This window comes from Acartia tonsa, chromosome 13 (genome assembly GCF_053477335.1).
Source record: "Acartia tonsa isolate MP-2025a chromosome 13, ASM5347733v1, whole genome shotgun sequence".
Classification (NCBI taxonomy): domain Eukaryota; kingdom Metazoa; phylum Arthropoda; class Copepoda; order Calanoida; family Acartiidae; genus Acartia; species Acartia tonsa.
In genome coordinates, this window is record NC_137272.1 from 40,309,960 (window position 1) to 40,325,533 (window position 15,574).

Sequence of the window (15,574 nt, forward strand, 5' to 3'; positions counted from 1 at the left end):
TCTATCTATCTATCTATCTATCTATCTATCTATCTATCTATCTATCTATCTATCTATCTATCTATCTATCTATCTATCTATCTGTCTGTCTGTCTGTCTATCTATCTGTCTATCTATCTATCTATCTATCTATCTTTCTATTACCTGTAGAAAGACCACTATGGTTATGATGTCCATCAGCTCTGGTCGTTGGTACGGTACTAAAATAAAGATATAATAATTAATATCAAACTTCATAATTTTTTTTATCAAAAACAGGGGTATACATTAAGAGATATAAGTTTTCCGGAATTTTAATGTAGTGAGTAGATTTGAAATCTGCATCAAATTTTAAGGATTTTTTATAAAATTCGTTTTTTGTAAAATTCTTTATCTAAAAGCGGAAATACATTTTAAGTTAATTAATTTTGACCAATAGGATAGGTGGATTTTAAACTACCTGCGCTCTAATTGGTTGAATGATGTACGACATCCAATCAGAGCGCAGATTTTTTAAATCCACCAATCACGGATGCCAAAATTAATTAACTTAATTTGTATTTCCGCTTTTAGATAAAGAATTATACAAAAAACGAATTTTATAAAAAATCCCTAAAATTTGATGCAGATTTCAAATCTACTCCCTACATTAAAATTCTAGAAAACTTATATCTCTTAGTATACATAGGTCACATAGAAATTACAAGGTTAAACTTTTTTCAAGGAAAAATAACAGTTACATGTTTAACAGTTAGGGAGTTGAATCCATTTTTATAGAAGCAGAAATATAATCTATGATTATGGTTTGGACCCTCTAAAACTGTAATCTACCCTTCCACTTTCCCCTCTCTTGGTGAAGATATCTTCAACGCCGATACGATTTTTGAAATATAAGATTCCACTATTGTCTCTCTTGGTGAAGATATCTATCATAGATTATATTTCTGCTTCTATAAAAATGGATTCAACTCCCTAACTGTTTAACAGTATTGCAGATAGTTCGTTAGTTTGTAAATTTCTTTGAGCAATGAATATAAATATTAGTTTTATTTAAATGCAATAATATTTTGATTTAAAGTGAATATACATAGAAATAGGACGCTCAAGCCTTTTTAGCGGGGGGGGGGGTTAATGAGTGTTTATAAAGGCTTGAAAGGGGGGGCACCCCCCCCCCCTCTTTGGACGTCGTTAAATATTAAATTCATCCACTTATCTTTATATCAATGTTATTAAAAGATTTCTCGTATTCATTCGAATACGGTGGATAGGAACCGGTTCTCATCCATACGAAAAAATTATGTCTAGCATCGTATTATATCCAGCTTTCTACGAATTTAAAAATGTACAATCATAAGATTAAAACCAGTTTTTTAGCCCGTGCCTTCGGCACCTCGGGGCTTAAAAAACTGGTTTTAATCATATAATTGTACATTCTATATCCGCGGAAAGCTGTATATAATATGATGCGAGAAATAACTATTATCTTTCTATCTATCTTTAAAAGAAACAATTCTTAAGCTTAGACAAATTATCATTCATGAAAAATGAACCTTTTTATTCTCTCTCTCTTACTCTTAATCCATCTATTTTCAAATCTCTTATTTTAATTGGAATATATGGCATATGAAGAAAAACTATTTTGCCCCAACATTATTGCAACTGAGAATTTTTTAATAAAATAAAAAACATTGAGGCAAATTTTTTTCTCCTTGCCTTCTGATTATTTTCTGTTTGTAAACATTAAATGTAAGTCTGTTTATTAGAGGGTTTCAAAATAAAATAATAAAATCACAAGGATCTTAATGGATAAGACGATGGAATATAAGTTGATGTACAATCCCTAAAATTACTCTTTTGAATTAAACTGATTCAAAAAAAATTTATATTGGAGGTTACAACCAAACAATCATGATTTGTTTAAAGTTAACCAATGAGACGACGTCTTTTTAAAACTTTTGTTACCAGGATAATTTATAGTCCAATCCCCCTCGCTCCCTGTGAATTTAGAAAATCATAGTATATTTAATATAATTCTTTTAAATTCGGGTAAAAGATATAATCAGGGAAAATTTTAAAAAGCAGATAAGTTTTGAAACTGTCTACTATTTATGATAGATTATTTCTCATGTTGGAATTGATAAAATAATTTTGTCTATCTAAATCTAAAGACAAAGAGTTGAGAGGCATAATCAAACATCTTTAATTGGCTTCCCTTGCAACCATTTTGGACATACGGATGTTTTTTAAATGCTGCTGTAAAATCAATATATGACATAACAAAATATATTCTTAATTTCAGGTAAGAGGGGGCATTGGAATGTTTATTACACTAGTCTCTTAAGTTTTATGATTACGTTTCTTTATTCGTTTGCTTAACAACTTTGACGATTTTTATTGAATTTTGATTGGTTGGTTGATTAAGTTGAGTGTCCAAATGTTTCAAACACTTCTTTTAATCCACAGAAGGGGTAATTTGTTTATCAACATTGGGGATATACATCAATTGATCGGCCATTGTCTTGATTTTCATTGAATTTTGATTGGTTGATTCATTAAGTTGTGTGTCCAAACGATTCAACCGCCAATTTTAATCTACAGAAGGGGTTATTTGTTTATCATCAAATTGATATAAGCTAGAATTAAGATAAAGTGATAATTAAATGAAAGTAACATGATGTCTATCTCTCTATCTGTGTGTAGCGAGGGATCTCGCTAACTGCTGAACCGTTATGGTTTTCCAGTGAAGGTTTTTATTTAAGGAAAGATTTGTTCCATCCTTCTTATAAAATTGCCACTAGGAATGCTTCTAGAGACCTCTAGCCACTATTGAAACAAATTAAGAACAAATCTTGGGTCATGTGAAGGAGAAGTTGCGGGTTGTCATTTTTTCACATTAGCTTTTCTCTTATTTCTAGCTCCTGCGGGGCCAATTGCCTAAACCTTTGGGGCAATCACCTAACCTAACTTTATCTAAAATAAATTTTCAAAAACTACTGTGAAAATACGACAAAACCCGCAACTTCGTTTCCTTCACATGACCCCAAATCTTATATTATTAAGATAAACATTACTGTTTTTTTTAAATAACATATCCACAAGTTTTAAAAAACTGTTGCACCCCTAGAGCTGTGTACATTTGTGTGCATGTTGAATTTATTTAGACACACATGCCACTGGTTTTCAAAATAGGAGGTGTGGCTACTAAATAGCTACTTTCTTTTATTTAAAATTAGGGTTTGGCCGGAGACTTTTTTGGCCGTATACCGGATACTGAATATCTGGCTGATCTCTTATGCCGTATAACCGGTATCAGGCCGGATACCTGGCCAACCTTCAATATCCGCCAAATTACCGGATATCCGTCTGGAAAACCGGATATCCAGAATTATAAATGAACCGGATGTCCATCCGAAAAACCGGATATCCAGCATTGGAAATGAACCGGATATCTGGTGTCCGGATAGTTTTAATGTAATGTATCCGGCCGGATATCAAATTATTGAATACCTCAATATCATATACAATTAAAGCTAATCTATGAAATGTAAAAAAAACTGCTTTTTTCTCGCCACACCTATACATGAAGTAGGAATGATGCAAAGAAAGACCTATAGATGTTAATCCTGGCTCTGTGTAGGCGCTCAAACAACTCAAACTATTTAATCATGTCAAGATTAGGTCAACACTTTTTGTCAAACTTCAATATTAGAGCTACAACATAGACTGTTCAATAATTGAATTAGGTGCAGACTTTTTTGTCAAACTTCAATATTAGAGTTACAGAATAGACTGTTGAGTGTTTATTTATTGAATCAGGTCAACAATTTTTGTCAAACTTCAATATTAGAGTTACAGCATAGACTGTTCAATAATTGAATTAGGTGAAGCCTTTTTGTCAAACTTCAATGTTAGAGTTGCAGCAAAGACTGTTCAATAATTGAATTAGGTGAAGACTTTTTGTCAAGCTTCAATAGTAGAGTTACAGCATAGACTGTTCAATAATTGAATTAGGTCAACATTTTCTGTCAAACTTCAATATTAGAGTTATAGCCTAGACTGTTCAATAATTGAATTAGATCAACAATTTTTGTCAAACCTCAATACTAGAGTTATAGCATAGACTGTTCAATAATTGAATTAGGTCAACAATATGTCAAACTTCAATAGTAGAGCTATAGCATAGACTGTTCAATAAGTGACTACAGACAAATTTTCGTAAAATCCACTTGGCTTATGTAATGATTGTCTGTATGTCCAATAAGATCGTAAAAATCAGTCCATAATTTTCGGGAAAGCTTAGTATTGTGATTCTTGCAAGGATTTAAGCTGCTTGACTGTGGGGTATGTAACCCTAATCTTTCTTAATACTATCTCATGACAAAAGGCAAGTGTTTCTTAAAGCTACAAAAATTGTAAAAAGAACCTATTAACTTACTTTTAAACCTGCCTAAGAGAAAGATAAACTTTTTCATAGCATTGCCAGATAGCCTAGGTAGTTTTAATTATAAAGACTCGAAAAGAAATGTAAGTTAAAAGATAGCCATAAAAAATGGAAAATTATTTGTTATTTATCCCAAAGTTAAATAAGATTAAAATTAAATTTTCATTCAATGTTTGACTTTTAAAGTGTAATCCCAACTTTTGGTTTTCTTGTTTGTTTATTTGATTTCAAACTTTATTCACATATAATATAGGTTAATACAAAACTATCAATCCGTATTTAAAAGTATCAGGATGTGTGTCTGTCTGTTGTTTAAGATCTCGCAAACATCTGAACCAATGTGGTTCTTAATCAACCATAGAAAAAATAACCTATAGAAATTTTACATTTAACTTCGAAGAGGGTTGACTTACTTCCTCAAGGGCTGATAAAGGCCTTTAGGGGCATAACCTAAAAATTTTCCAAAAATTTATAGGAAACTTAACTAAAAACTTTTTTGCTTCATTATATGAAGAAAAACAAATCAAATAAATGTTTATTTAGATATATTTCAACTACAATACAACTTTAAATTTCTAGTACTACTAGGTTAAGAAACATTTTTTAGTGGGGGGGAGGGCGGGCTTTTTTTTATTATGATTAGTTAGGGAAATAAAAAAGACACACACACACACTCCTTCTCAAAGATATAAGAGAGAGAAAGAGAGAGAGAGAGAGAGAGAGAGAGAGAGAGAGAGAGAGAGAGAGAGAGAGAGAGAGAGAGAGAGAGAGAGAGAGAGAGAGAGAGAGAGAGAGAGAGAGAGAGAGAGAAAAAGAGAGAGAAAAAGAGAGAGAAAGAGAGAGAGAAAGAGAAGAGGGAAAAATAAAAGGGTTTCGTTATAAAAGGAAATCTTCTTTAAAGCCAATTTAAATATAAACTGCGACAAAAGGGGAATAAAGGGGATTATTGATTGATAGATAGATATAGAAATAGATTGATAGACAGATAGATGGATTTGAATTTATTAAACATTAACATAATACGAAATTGATAATTGTAAAAAAAAATATTGATATTAAATAGATATTTTATTGTTAGTTTAGTCGGACAGTTAAATAAAGAACTAGATTATAGACAGACAGATGAATAGACAGATAGATGAATAAACAGACAAATAGATATACAAATAGACATAGTGATAAATAAATTTACAAAATAGATTGACACAAGGAAAGATAGATAGATATACAGACAGAAATTTATATATAATTAGTTATATAAATAGATAGATAAACAGATTAATAAATAGACAAATAGATAGATAACCAAACAGATAGATAGATAGACTGGAAAACACACAGAAAGATTATTGACATAGCATTATATAGACAGATAGCTAAAATATATGTAGATAGATAGATAACAAGGGGAATTAGAATGATGATTGAGAAATGTTAAATTTGGGAACAATTCCTACATTTTTTACACACATTTCAAATGTAGATTTCTCCCAAGGAAAGAAGAAAAAAATATTTAGCAAATCATTATTTACATTATTTACTCGTTGTGATGGTTTGTTTGTCAGTATTGCATTTTGCAGCATGCATTTGTAAAGGCAAATACAAAAACCTCCCAAAAAATGGCGAATAGCTATTTTATTAATGCTTAAAATTGTCTGCATTGTATAGACGTGTGTATATCCTCCTTTAAACAAAGATAAAAAGGATTTAGGTCTGGCAAAACATCTCAATTTTATTCCTCTCATAAATTCTTAGTTTTTGTAAGCGAAGCTACTTTAGAATTTCCTTTTTTTAAATTAAAAGGTTTTCAAAGAAACTTCGCAAAGAACATAATTACATAATAGAGGGCAAATACTCTTATTCAGTGATCTTAAGGGATAAGACAATTAACAATAAAATGAAATTCATCAACAATGATGATAAAAAAATTACACCTTTTGTAGATTAAAATTATAGGTTGAAAAGTTTAGACATTAGTAGCTTGGAATCGAGCAATTAAAATTGAATTAAAGTACTGAGCTAATGTGGTTATAAAATTTTGGGTACCAGTGTAACTGACAGTTTATTGTCTTCTCCCTCCCTGCTAATTTATTTATGGATTGGATTTTTTTATTTTTTTATTGCTTCTCTGCTATAAATGGAAAATTGTTCTTGTAAAAATTAAAACATATAACTAAATATAAGCCTCTAACTTTTTATATTAAAACACAAACGTGCTTTAATATTTAACCATTGCTGTAATTAAATTCTTTAAGTTTCTACAATACAGAATATTTGAATCACCATGCAAAGTTTGAAATCGATAGGACAATTCTAATATGCCTAAATTTACGAAAAAAGCTATCCGTCACGGACGTACGGACTGACCGACCCTAATTATAGAAAAGCTTCGCTTTTAAAAACTTATTACTCTGAATTTTTCATATGTTATTGTGCTACTTAAGACATCTACAACGGCTTTATTCTGTTTTTATTGCACTTCATGGTTCAATTTTGCTAAGTTTAATATTGTCTGTATTATATAAACATATCTTATTTAAATAAAGTCAGTTTTATGATTTATGTAATGACTTTTTTGTCTTTGTATTTTAACAGAAATTGTATAGAATAGGTTGGGTGATTTTTTTTATAAATTTAAATGATAATTGAAATATTAAATCTAAACCAATTAAGTGTTGAAACCATGGAATATTTACCCTCATCCCCAACTTTTTTCGATTGTCCAAAAAGACATCTAGCTACGTAGCCGCTAGTTAAATATTATTACATCCAATACAATCTGCTTTTAGCTATTCATGTAAAAAAATGTAAGAATATTATGGAAATCTAGAAAAGCTGCATGTATATTCGCAGAGTAGCATGGTGTTTATCCAAGCCAACAAAATAATATGCAGAAACCATTTTATTAATTTTTCCTTGCATGCTAATTTTCATTGGCGGAAGAGTTGAAGTCAATTCCTTTTTCCTCTATGAACACATATCTAACGACGGATAAGACAATGGCTAATAAATTAATGTACATACCCAATGATCATACACAAATTTATCCTTTCTGTTAATTACAAAAAGGGGTTAAAACGTTTGGACACCTAATTTAACGAACAATCCAATTTTAAAAAAGTCCCCAAAGTTGTTAAGCCAACAAATAAGAAACGTTATTATAAAACTTTAGAGACTAAATTAAATAGCCAAACGTTCTCTCCCTTCTTCAAAAAAGTCTAGTTTTGTAGTTTTGACATGTAAAATTGGTTTTATTGTATGAACTCTAAACATATTCATCATTTGAATAACAGTTCGAGAGGGATTTATTTTTATTTATTCTACATCTTTTTTGCAAAAAAATTTAAATATTTGTTTATACACTGCACTCGTAGAATATTAAAAACTGCTGAAAAAATGTATAGTAACTAAAATAGTAGAAAAGGACACTTTTTAGAATCTAACTTTGATACCCTTATATAAAGGTAACAGGATATGTTTTTGTGTATGTCTTTCTGTACCAAAAGATCTCTGTAACGGCTGAACCGATATGGTTCTCCTTTATAATGTAGCTTCTCATAGGTCCTGGAAAGATTTTAAAACTATTTTGAGAGAGGGTTCCACCACTCTCTCTCTCTCTCTCTCTCTCTCTCTCTCTCTCTCTTTCTCTCTCTTATATCTTTGAGAAGGAGTGTGTGTGTGTGTCTTTTTTATTTCCCTAACTAATCATAATAAAACTTGCAAACCCCTTTTTTCTTTCTCTATTTTCTCCTCTTTCACTTTCTCACTCTTTACTATTTTTCCCTCTATTTCAAAGAAGTCCAAATACTTTTATGAGTGTACTTAATTTTGAGGCGTCGTAAATTAGAAAAATGTTATCTTAAACAGGCTATATGTTTATGCAATACAGCAATCATTAGAAATAGGTTTCAATTAAAATAATAACATAAAAATAGTCTTTGTGTGTGTGTGTACCTATGGAGTAGGACGAGACACTTTTGTATGCTAGCACCAGGGCCAGCTCAAGGTCTACGCTCAAGTACAAGTTCTTGACGCGCTGTCTCAAGGGACCTTTTTTTTACCTCACCTTCGCCGAGTATGACAGGTGTCCCAAAGTAAGTCATCGTAATTAATGACGCTCTACACAGAGGATCTTGCGTTAGGATAGTACTGATATTATGAACTTGACTATTGAGTATCCAAACTACCCAATTATTACCCTTCTTACACAACCAAGGGAAAGTTGCGTGAATGAATTGCGACTGAGAAATTCAAGTTGCCTCATGGGGACTTGAACTCGAACTCTCACCACCATAACTAAGTGCGTTATCACTGAGCTACAACGCTCAAATTAGTCTTTGGTTGTATTTTGACATTTAAATCAATGGTTTATATCGACTTTATGGCAATCACTAAAAGTAGTAATAGTTGACAACTAGACAACCATCTTATATAGGATTTAAATTGCCTATAAAGTGTAAAAAAAAGCATATAAAATATTTTTGTAATTTAGCAGGACCACTTTTATCCTAACTAAAATGTTCTATTTATGCCAACACCTGATTGATTTCTGAGATTAAGTAGCTTGCTATCTTTTTATATATCTAACTATCTATCTATCTAGTTAGTGTAAAGAAATAAAAAATCAAATAAATCAAGATAAAGCCCCAATAATTAGACATCTATTTCAGTAACACTTTCTGACAGACAGATAGATATGTCAGGGATGGGAAAAAGGGAAAAATTTGGGAGGGGGGAGAAGAGAGGGAAAATAATCAGGGAGGGGGGAGATTAGAAGTAAAACAATGGTCTGTAATCTGTGATAACAAGACCTAGTCATCACTTCACTGTTTGACTTTGATAAAAAGAAAATTCGGCTCGGTAATAAAGCACACAAGTCATGAGACAAACATTGAAGGTGCCCTTAAAACATGAAAATCATCAGGGTAAAATTTAAAAAATCTTCATTGGATTTACAAGCAAAAAGTAGCCAAAAGTTTCCACCAATAATTTAAATCTGATTCAGCTTATACCAATAACAAAATTAATTCAGAAAAAAATCACAAAACCTATACGTGTTTTTCAGCTGTCGTTGGGGGGCAACACATCGTAAAATTGACGACCTCTCCATTTGCCCCTCAAATATTATTTTAGATTTATTTCACTTGTTGGTTATTCCTTATACCTGAATCTAATTGGTTATCATTGAAACTAAAATTAATACCCAATGACACTAGAAACAAAATCTTCAGAAATGGTGGTAAAAATACATAATATTTTGATTGGTTTAAAGAGAAGTTTTTCATCCACTGACATTGCTGACAAAAACAACACATGCACACTTTTTTATTATGCCCTGTCTTCAGCCAAATAACTGAAGAGAAATATTTTTATTCTTTTAATCTAGAAAACTGTTCTTTTTGTTTAATTTGTGTTTATAATCCACATAATTTGGCTTTTGCATTTGTTAATGTTAGTAATGTGATGTAAAATGAATGCATGGTTGAAATAATCCAGATTCCAGCAAAAATACATTACATTTAATATCCTAAAGAGGCTTTTACACATCATTTTAAAGAACATTAACTTTTTAAAAATATTAGTACCATAAGGTGAACAGATCTATAGAATATGAATTAAATCCTACCAACTTAAAGACTATTGCTATAGATTTGTGTCATTTGCTTGTCATACTCCTAAATTTATCATAATTACTCTAGTTTTATACCCTGACAGTGAACTTTAGCTGTTGTAGCATTGTTTGATGTGGTTTAAATGCTTTCATCTAAATATTTTCATTTGACAATGCAAAATAGAATGATAAATATATCATATACACAAAATATTCAGTAGTTGTTTACACATAAAAGCAAAATGTTAAAACAACTTTTCCAGAATTTTTTTTAAATATGTAAAAGATAAAGTATAGTTATACAAATGATAAACACTCATATCCTAATATATAAAGTAATAAGCTTTTTTTGTCTGTAGCGAAGGATCTCGCTAACCACTGAACCGATATAGTCCTCCTTTATTGGTTTTGGGATGGTTTTAGGCTATTTTATTTTTATAAAATGGCTGGGTAGGTATGGTTTTAGGCTATTTTTCTGTCATCCAACTTTCTTCAAATATAGAGTCCCTAGATGCTAGGGGAGCATTCGCTAGTGTATAAAAAAATGTTTCATTAATGATATTGTTATGATAAGACCAAAATGATTAGTGGTTATATTTTAATACACATTCATTCAAATGATAAACCAGAATTTTCCAAATGTATCCTTTGAATTCTAAAACTAAATTATTTGCAAATTTGTCATTCATTTAAAATTTAAAAACTATATATAACTTGTTTATACAACACTATCTTATGTAAATATTCTCTTAATGTGTGTATTTGAATTGTAAAAAAATGATAGTCTTCTAAGGTATCGCAAAAATTTTATCTCATTTAAATAATGTTTAACAAAAGCTGAAAAAACCTCACATAATTACTGAAAACATTTATTGTATAAAAAACTGAAGCATACAAGTGTTACAAAGTTGAAACTGTTTGAAAAAATGACAAAATCTTGTAGTATCACTCCCCGGAGACTAAAAACTTTGCACCATAATCCCAAAGTTGACAAAACCACAAACCTAATTTTTGATGCAGTTCTCATCATGTCAAGTTTAATTCTCTACACATTTGGATGGTCATGGAAATAGAATTTATATTCTTCAAAAACATTGGTTGATCGACCCACCAAAAATATCTAATTTGAAAAATGTTTATAAGAGCAATATATCAGCTATGACTATAATAATATTCAGTTTTGTTTATTTTTTTTTGCAATAATTTTTACAGGCCTAGAGCCATCTCTGGATGCATTGTCATTAATTAGAGAATCAGGGTCAGAAATTTAGAATATAGTTGGCTGGACTTTTCTAGGCTAATAGGATTTCATTCACAAAATTATGTTTCAAATGAAACCAAATCCTTTTTGTGTTATTTAATTAGTTAGGTTTTGCAAATATTGTTTTGTGTCAGCTAATTAAATTTTTCAATAACATAATAAAAAACAGAAATATTCATGTTAAATATATCAATTTCAGACAACCAACCTTTTAAATATCCTTTTATAATTAGTGGTCAGTGTTTATAGTAATAATTTTCGGTAATAGTTGGCTCCGTATTAACTGTTTAACCCTAAAATATGTAAAAGCCTAAAGTAAATGCATTAACATCTCTAGTATGATGAAGTATGCAAAAATAAACATCGTACACTAATTATTACGATAAATTCCCTAAATTTCTAGTGATCATGTTTTGATTAGAAAAATTTAAGTGTTATCCTGTAAATATTAACATCTTAATTTATTTCATCAATAATTGAAATCCATGTTTTTGTCCGTTTTTTATTTGACTGATCCTGTATTTTCCAACGTTTTGTTGGTGACTTTGTCCAGAGCAATAAAGTTTATTGCGGTGCATTGTTCATTTCCTTGGATATAGTTAATCTTTTTAGATATTACACTTTATATAGCTTAATTTCTCCTCACATACACACGCACACAGACAGACAAACATACAAAACATCTATTACATGAAATAACTTTTTATACGATTTTACAATGAGTTTTAATTTTTTCTACACCAGTGGCTTGTTTTAATTAACATGAGAATTTCAGCAATTAAGCTGATTTTCTAGTATGGCTGGTAAGTAGTTGGTCTGTTTATCAGACAGCAATGAATTTGTCAAAAATCATTAAGTTAGTGTTTTAAAATCTCTTGTTTTACAACTATACCATGTGCATTTTTTAAAGACTAGAAGAAGAGAGTAACTTTATTTGTGGGCTATTTCTTTCCAAGAGGGTGAAATTCTCCCTTTAAATACAGCCTAAAACCTGCTAATAGTTCTACCATAAATAATATATACAACACTTGCTGTTTTCAGTTAAAACAATAAAACAACATATTTAGTGAAAATAAAGATAAAATTTGCATAAAAGTTCAAAAAAAATTAGTACAAAATGTTTATAAGTACAATTTGTGGATATATGGTAACAATGTTTATACAATTTCACAAAATATTATGCTATCTACAACATATATTGTAGTGTAGTAATTTCTTAAAGCACCTTTAAAGAATCATAGTTAGTGTTTGGAATTAATTATGGGAAATGTTGTGCGGGCCATTAAAAGATATGGAAGAAATTAAGACCTCTTTTGAATGAAGTCTTAAAAACCGGATAAAACCAGAAGTATTTTCATCAAATTATTTTAAAGGAACTATTCCTTTTCCAAAACCAACAATTATTTGCTGTTTTGTCAGACACGTGAAGCCCAGAGCACTTCTGGCCTTCAACCCCTTGTATTCACTTTACCTTGTTATTCATGAAGTGATACAAAATATTGAATAACATCTTGCTATCGCCAATTTGATATGTAGACTTAAAAACAATAATTTTTCATGATTTTGTTATTTATGCTACCTCGTGAGGGTGGCTGGGGGGAAGGCTTTTTCCCCAGGGATCTTAAAGGATAGGACAGCGAAGATAAATTGACATACATCCCCAATGATGATAAACAAGATAACACCTTCTGTAGATTACAATTATTGGTTGACACAGGTAATTTGGAGCAAACCAAGGAGTTATAAAACTTTGGGTACCATTTTATTTTATAGTTCAATGTTACAGATTCAAATTTTAAACGTTTTTTGTTTTTATTTGTGATCCCCCCACAGTTATTCTGTAGTAATAAACCACATGAAACATTGTGTTGTTTTTCTTCACGTTCGCGTACAATACTTTTTACCATTTATGGCGTTTTGGTTCCCCCAGGCCCTCTCCAGTTTACCCCTTTCCAGGAATCTAAAGGGAAAAAACATCCCAAATGATGATATACAAAATTACCCTTTCTGTAATATATTGCAATTAGTGGTAGAAACGTTTTGAAACTCAACTGAATGAACCAAATAATCAAAATTCAATAAAAGTCCCCAAGTCTTTACGCCAACAAATAAGAAAACGTTATTATAAAACTTTGGGGACTAGTGCTATAAACAGTCCAATGTCCCCTCACTCCCTGACCTCTTTTCCAAGTTCCTCGAGGGCCTTTTTGTCTGCCTGGCTAACTAGCTGTGGGAACACTGGTTCAACTTTGGTGCTGTTATTATAGCAACACAAAAAATATAGTTTTTTTTAGGATTAAAATATGTTTTGTTTATTATTTATTGTTTATTGGTTGGTTCCAACCTAGTAGTGTCCAAGCATTTCAACAAACAAATTTTAAATTACAAAAGGGGTAATTTTGTTTTATTTATCAAACGTCCATTGTCTTATCCTTTAAGATCACTGTGTAGTATTTCAGCTTGTGTTATGCTACTCATGTGAAAAGGTTTGTGGGAATGTCTTGGCCAAATCGTTCAGGTCGTTTAATCAAAAGGCTGGTTGTCTATGAGACGTTTGGCCATTCCGCCACTCCGCCTTCTAGAGGTTATTCAGATTAGATTAGAATTTCCAGATATGTGGATTAGAATTATTTCTTTTTTCTTAACCCAAAAACCTAAAAACTTATGTGAATGTACACATTTTGTAACAAGATTTAAGTGAGAAAAATATGAACATTAAGTAAAATCTTTTAATTTACCAGCAAACCCCCCCCCCCTTTTCTCCCAATCTTATTTCCTTATTTGTCGAACTAGAGTCCCTAAGGTGAGCGATTTTAGATGGCCCTAACCAAACCCTGCAGGGCTCTCCAAAAACATACTTAAAAGGACTCTCCACAGAAAAATCAACTTTGGATTTTTGAAAATCTAACCTGAAACTATTATTCTCTGTTCAATTTTAGGCATTTTTTGTTTTTGTGGCATCGCGATTGAAGCCCTTTGAAATTTTTGACCGCCTTTAAGTGAATCCTCCCGCCATTAAATTTGTGCTGCTTTAGTGATTTTTAGCTTCTATGTTGCCGCATTCATCGCCCTTCTCCGCCGCTACTCCGCTATTTATTGCTGTATGTCGCGGTTCAATACATGCTCCCCTCTCCCTTGTTCAGAAATTAAATGGAGGCTGGGGGTGTTGTGTAGAGCGACGTAAGCAATGTATAGCGGAGTAGCGGCGGAGAAGGGCGATGAATGCGGCAACTGCGGCAAAAGATGGTTATATTTGGCGGAGGCGAACACAAAATGGAGGCGGCAGGATTGTCCAGTCAAGGAAGAGGATAAATCGTAGAGCGGCCGGTGGCAATGGAGCAAATGTTCTTTAGCGGCGAACATATATTGAGTGGAGGTAAAGTGTTGTACAAAATGTTATAGTGGCAGTACAAATAGGCGGCGGACAAAATTTTTAAAGGGCTTCGATCGCGATGCCACAAAAACAAAAAATGCCTAAAATTGAACAGAGAATAATAGTTTCAGGTTAGATTTTCAAAAATCCAAAGTTGATTTTTCTGTGGAGAGTCCTTTTAACCTAACCTAAAGAGGTTTATTTTAAATGTAAAATTCAGATGGTGTTTTTGGATGGTCTAGCTTGTAAAAGAAGGGTTTTGCCCCATATTGTGTTGAACCAAAATATTTTCTCTGTTTGAATAATATTACAAATTGGAATGAATATGAAATATGCAAAAAAATATGCTAGGAGTATATTCTTTCATATCTTAGTATGTATACAAAAAATTATATGAACATTTTATGCGCAATTTTTTAAAACATAATTTTGACCATATTGTGTCCTATATCAAACTCATAATTTTCAAAATAATGTCAATAGTATTAATCTTTTATTGAAGTACTGGCGGTTACGCCCCTAGAGGCCTCTAGTGGCACTTTAAATGTTTTTTTTATAATTAAAATATGTCTATGTTGCATTTGACGTTTATGTTTGCGTTGAACTCTCTTTCTAAAATCAAGAAACGTAAAAAAAAAAATTCGATTTGTTGTGATTTCTCTTGGAAGGGTGGTGGTACCCTCCCCCAAAATAGTTAAAAAACTTTCCGGGACCTATGAGAATATACCCTGTTAAGAAGAACCCGATCGGTTCAGCGGTTAGCGAGATCCTTCAGTACAGACACACAGACAAACATCCTGTTACTTTAGTATAAGGATGAAGCAAAATGTTCTTTTACTTTAACAAATCATGAAAAAAATGGCGATTACTAAAATTGCATGCCTAGTCTAAAACAGGCCTATGTCATAA

At 31.3% G+C, this 15,574-nt stretch overlaps 1 protein-coding gene across 1 annotated transcript in view; it reads right to left on the reverse strand.

The window, feature by feature from the left end:
• LOC145304235 (uncharacterized) overlaps window positions 1–15,574 on the reverse strand; it is a 292,443-nt gene that overhangs the window by 71,605 nt on the left and 205,264 nt on the right. Inside the window, exon 7 of the mRNA XM_080146075.1 lies at window positions 145–200. Within this exon, the coding sequence (XP_080002201.1) occupies window positions 145–200 (56 nt within the window). The remainder of the gene's footprint in view (window positions 1–144; window positions 201–15,574) is intronic.